The sequence below is a fragment of the Zea mays genome, chromosome 3, assembly GCF_902167145.1.
Source record: "Zea mays cultivar B73 chromosome 3, Zm-B73-REFERENCE-NAM-5.0, whole genome shotgun sequence".
Classification (NCBI taxonomy): Eukaryota; Viridiplantae; Streptophyta; class Magnoliopsida; order Poales; family Poaceae; genus Zea; species Zea mays.
Window position 1 is genome coordinate 19198108 of NC_050098.1, and position 5451 is coordinate 19203558.

At 53.5% G+C, this 5451-nt stretch overlaps 1 protein-coding gene across 1 annotated transcript; it reads left to right on the plus strand.

The window, feature by feature from the left end:
* Positions 1–543: 543 nt before the first annotated feature.
* Positions 544–2559, plus strand: LOC103649794 (cytochrome P450 89A2). The gene has a single exon (XM_008675506.2). The coding sequence runs from the start codon at positions 788–790 to the stop codon at positions 2363–2365; it is 1578 nt and encodes a 525-aa protein (XP_008673728.1). The 5' UTR covers positions 544–787; the 3' UTR covers positions 2366–2559.
* The last annotated feature ends 2892 nt before the right edge of the window (positions 2560–5451 follow it).

Here is a 5451-nt window from a genome sequence, read left to right on the forward strand (position 1 = left end):
TTGATATCATGATTTTCCATGTTATTTTGCAAATTTAGGGCTAACAGACGACTCATCTTAACAGTATAACACACATTTGTATATAAGTTATTATAGTATTATATATTTCCGTTGTAACGCACGGGCATTCACCTAGTAAATAGTGAAAAAAGAATGATTTAGGCTATATAGAAGCGAGCCTTGAGGACGTCAAATGCTCTATCTACATCCTTCTAACGCGTCCTATACAACGAACATCTACTGTTTTATGTAGTCTATGGAAGGAAAATTGCCTTCACAAACACCGGACAGTAGGGGTAGATGCTATGACGTAGCAACTAGCAACACTGCTACACGTATGACTCCAGCGTTAATGACTACAATAATAGTCATAGATTGATATTGGTCGTACTCAACTAGTACGCAGCAGTACATGAAGCATTTCCCATTACACAGAATGTACGAGTCTATGCGTAAGTATATCATAATTCAAGGCTGAGCCTACCTAACCCTTCTAAAATTTTGACTGATTTGTCCAAACGCAATTTGCGATGGTGTCTATATAATTCTAAACGATGAGAGCCAGTCACCCATCGATCTATCGTATCGTAGTTCACGACAGACGAATGAGGCCATCTTTTTTTTTACATGATCAAAGAACATTACGTTTTGGAAGAAACGATCGTGCCATGTGAGCTGAAAGATGAGCTGATCGAGCTGCCGCCAGATTGACAACACGCCGGCGCTCCTCATAGAGACAAGGCTCAGCAGAGGTTGCATCGTTGCAACAGCAGCCAGCCAGTCAGCCATGGAGCTCGTAGGCGGCTTTGCCTCCAACACATCGACGACCCCGCTCCTCTGCTGCTGCATCGCCTTCTTCGTCTCGCTTATTTTCTTGTTTCACCGCCGCGGCAAGTCAACTAAGAGCAAGAGCGCCCTCCCTCCTGGACCACCGGCGCTGGTGTTCCTGGCCAAATTCTTGGCCCTGCGGCGATCGATCTTCGACCTGACCCCGCTGCTCCGGGACCTGCACGCGCGCCATGGCCCCGTCATCTCCGTCCACCTCTTCACCACGCTCGTCTTCGTCGCCGACCGCCGCCTCGCGCACCGCGTCCTCGTGCGGGACGGCGCCACCTTCGCCGACCGTCCGCCGCTCTCCGAGCCGGACCCGCTCTTCAGCGCCGGCGACATCAACACCGCGTCCTACGGGCCCTACTGGCGCCTCGTCCGCCGCAACCTCGCCGCCGACGCGCTGCACCGCGCCCGCGTCGGCCTCTTCGCGCCCGCCAGGCGTTGGGCGTGCGAGGCGCTCGTCACAAGCCTGCTCACGCGCAGCCAAGAACGTGGTTCCTCCTTCGAGGAGGCGGAGCCCGTCACGGTGAGGCCGTTCCTGCGGCGCGCCATGTTCGAGCTGCTCGTGTACATGTGCTTCGGCGCTCGGCTCAGCCAGGGCACGGTCGACGAGATCGAGGCGCTGGAGCGCCACGTGCTCGCTTCCTTCACCGCCTTTCCGGTATTCGCCTTCTTCCCGCCGCTCACCAAGAGGATCTTCCGCAAGCGGTGGGAGGCGCACGTGGCCGTGCGCCGGAGGCTGGACGAGCTGTTTGCCCCGCTGATCCACGCCGCGCGCCGGCATGGCGAGGACGGCCGCCCGCCGTGCTACGCCGAGTCCCTCCTCGCGCTGCGGGTGCCCGGCGAGGGCGGCCGGCCGCTCACGGACGCCGAGATCGTCAGCCTCTGCTCCGAGTTCCTCAACGCCGGGACGGACACGACGGTGACCCTGGTGGAGTGGATCATGGCCGAGCTCGCGAACAATCCCGGCGTCCAGGCCAAGGTGTACGAGGAGGTGACCAGAGTGAAGCCCGACGCCCTCGACGACTCGGCCGGCAACCTACAGTCGCTCCCGTACCTGAAAGCCGTCGTGCTCGAGGGCCTGCGGCTGCACCCGCCGGCCCACTTCCTCATCCCTCACGGCGTGAGGAGCGACGGCGACGCGGCGGAGATCGGCGGCTACACGGTGCCTGAAGGCGCGGAGGTGAACTTCTTGGTGGCGGAGATCGGGCGCGACGAGGCGGTGTGGACTGCCGCGCGCGAGTTCCGGCCGGAGAGGTTCCTGGACGGCGGCGAGGGGTGCGACGTGGATATCACGGGGAGTAGGGAGATCAAGATGATGCCCTTCGGTGCCGGCCGGAGGATGTGCCCCGGGTACGCGCTGGGCATGCACCACGCCGAGTACTTCGTGGGAAGCCTCGTGAGGGAGCTGGAGTGGCTGCCGGCGGCGGAGGGAGAGGCCGTCAACATGGAAGAAACCGTGGATTTCACCACCGTCATGAAGCACCCGTTCCGAGCGCGCATCGTACCGAGGAACAAATCCTTGCTCACCTAGAACAAAAAATCAGCAGGAGGCAATCTGCGGCTATATTGGTAATATCGATGGCTATTATCTCCCAGTCATGTTAACTTGTTGCGGTGTGCTTCCATCTTGTAGATGAGAATGAGATGCATTGGGCCAAACACACGTGTTGATGAAACACAAACAACTACGGTTGTTCACTCTTGATTATGAGAATACGTACTTGATATTCATGCATTTGAATACGTACTTGATAGCATGATCATGACCGTGGTTTTTTGGGCTTGCCCTGGACGCCTGGAGCCGTTGTTCCTCTTGTAAATAAAACTCTTTCCTACTTAACGATTGCCAACAATGTTGTGGGTAATTAGCTTGTACTGTTTCCTAACCTCATGCAGCCGTTTGCAGTGTGAGGTATACATGGCCAAATGGGCGGCCCGACCCGGCACGGCCCGGGCACGGCCAGACACGGCACGGTTAGGGCACGACCCGTTTGGCCCGTTTAATAGCTGCGCCGTGCCGGTACGGCACTAGTGCCTAAGACCATGCTCAAGCACGGTACTAAGCCTGCTTAGCCGTGCCGTGCCGGCACGGTAGGCCCGTTTAGCCCATTTAGCCCATTTAGCACTACACCACAGAATTTTAGTCAGACATTCACAAACACAGTTAAAACATACTAAAATAGTTAATATTGAGTTGTTTAGTGCAATGGCTGACTCATTAAAAACCTATCTAGGTAAAAACTCAACCTTGTGAGAAAACCCTAGATAGAAAAAAGAGTACAGCACATAGCTAACTAGTCGTGCTTGGATCTAATCATGCATAATCGTGCCTAACCGTGCCTAGGGGCTAATCGGGTCGTGCCCGTGCCGGCCTAGCGTGCCCGGTGCTCGGCCCAAGCACGACACTACCCATCGGGCTGTGCCGGCACGAGCCCGGCTCCAGCCGTGCCGTGCCGTGACCAGGCACTACGGGCCGTGCCGTGCTCCGGGCCGGCTGAAAGGGAAATAGGCTTACACCTTTTCCTAATTGATTTTGGTGGTTGAAGTGCCCAACACAAATAATTGGACTAACTAGTTTGCTCTAGATTATGAGTTCTACAGGTGCCAAAGGTTCACAACGAACCAATAAAAAGACCAAGAAAGGGTTCAAATAAAAAGAGCAAAAGACTACCGAAGTGTGCCCTGGTTTGGCGCACCGGACTGTCCGGTGCACCAGGGAACCCTACTCCAAACTTGCCACCTTCCGAAATTCTGGGAGCCGCTCCGCTGTAATTCACCGGACTGTCCGGTGCGCCAGCGGAGTAACGGCTACACAGCGCCAACGGTCGTCTGCAACGAGCAGTTAATGCGCTACAGTGCGCACAGAAGTCAGAGCAGCGCCAGAAGGCGCACCGGACAGTGAACAGTGACTGTCCGGTGGCCCAGCTGTCAGAAGCTCCAACGGTCAGAACCCAACGGCCGGGTGACGTGGCTGGCGCACCGGACAGTGTCCAGTGGCGCACCGGACTGTCCGGTGCGCCATACGACAGCAGCCTCCACCAACGGCTACTTTGGTGGTTGGGGCTATAAATACCCCCAACCACCCACCATTCATTGCATCCAAGTTATCAGCCTTCTCACCTCATACAAGAGCTATAGCATTCAATACTAGACACAAACAAAGAGATCAAATCCTCTCCAAGTCCAAAGATCATTCCAATCAAATAGTGACTAGTGAGAGAGACAATTGTGTTCTCTTGAGCTCTTGCGCTTGGATTGCTTTTCTTTCTCATTCTTTCTTGTTTCCAACTCAATTGTAACCAAGACAAGAGACACCAATTGTGTGGTGGTCCTTGTGGGGACTTAGTGTCCCGTTTGATTGAGAAGAGAAGCTCACTCGGTCTAAGTGACCGTTTGAGAGAGGGAAAGGGTTGAAAGAGATTCGGTCTTTGTGACCACCTCAACGGGGAGTAGGTTTGCAAGAACCGAACCTCGATAAAACAAATCACCGTGTCATCCGCCTTATTTGCTTGTGATTTGTTTTCGTCCTCCCTTTTGGACTCGTTTATATTTCTAACGCTAACCCCGACTTGTAGTTGTGCTTAAAGTTTGTAAATTTCAGATTCGCCCTATTCACCCCCCCCCCTCTAGGCGACTTTCAATTGGTATCTGAGCCCGGTGCTTCATTAGAGCCTAACCGCTCGAAGTGATGTCGGGAGATCACGCCAAGAAGGAGATGGTGACCGGCGAGAAGCCCGCCACAAGCCACGGGAAGGCTCCATCAAGGGAGTCCGGCAACAAAAAGGAGGGATCCCCTTCACGCATTAGGACGCACAAGAGTGGCGAGAAGAAGAAGAAAATGAAGAAAGTGGTCTACTACAAGACCGACTCTTCATCGCCCTCTACATCGGGATCCAACGCTGCGTCCGTCACTTCTAAGCGCCAAGAGCGCAAGAAGTATAGTAAGATTCCCCTACGCTACTCTCGCATTCCTAGACATACTCCATTACTTTCGGTCCCATTAGGCAAACCACCGACATTTGACGGTGAAGATTATTCTAGGTGGAGTGATATGATGAGATATCACCTAACCTCACTCCACAGAAGCATATGGGATGTTGTTGAGTTTGGAGTACAGGTACCATCCGTAGGGGATGAAGATTATGATGAGGACGAGGTGGCCCAAATCGAGCACTTCAACTCTCAAGCAACTACTATACTCCTCACCTCTCTAAATCAAGAGGAGTATAATAAGGTACAAGGGTTGAAAAGCGCCAAAGAGATTTGGGACGTACTCAAGACCGCGCACGAAGGAGATGAGGTGACCAAAATCACCAAGCCGGAAATGATCGAGGGGGAGCTCGGTCGCTTTATGCTCAACCAAGGAGAAGACCCGCAAGCCATGTATAACCGGCTAAAAACCTTGGTGAACCAAGTGCACAACCTCGGGAGCTCAAAGTGGGATGACCATGAAATGGTCAAGGTTATTCTAAGATCACTTGTATTTCTTAACCCTACTCAAGTACAATTAATTCGTGGTGATCCTAGATATAAGCTAATGTCTCCCGAGGAAGTGATAGGAAAATTTGTGAGCTTTGAATTGATGATCAAAGGCTCCAAGAAAATCATCGAGCAAGG

Excerpts from the sequence above, each read along its gene's own strand:
- LOC103649794 (XM_008675506.2), top strand. The coding sequence starts at position 788 with ATGGAGCTCGTAGGCGGCTTTGCCTCCAACACATCGACGACCCCGCTC.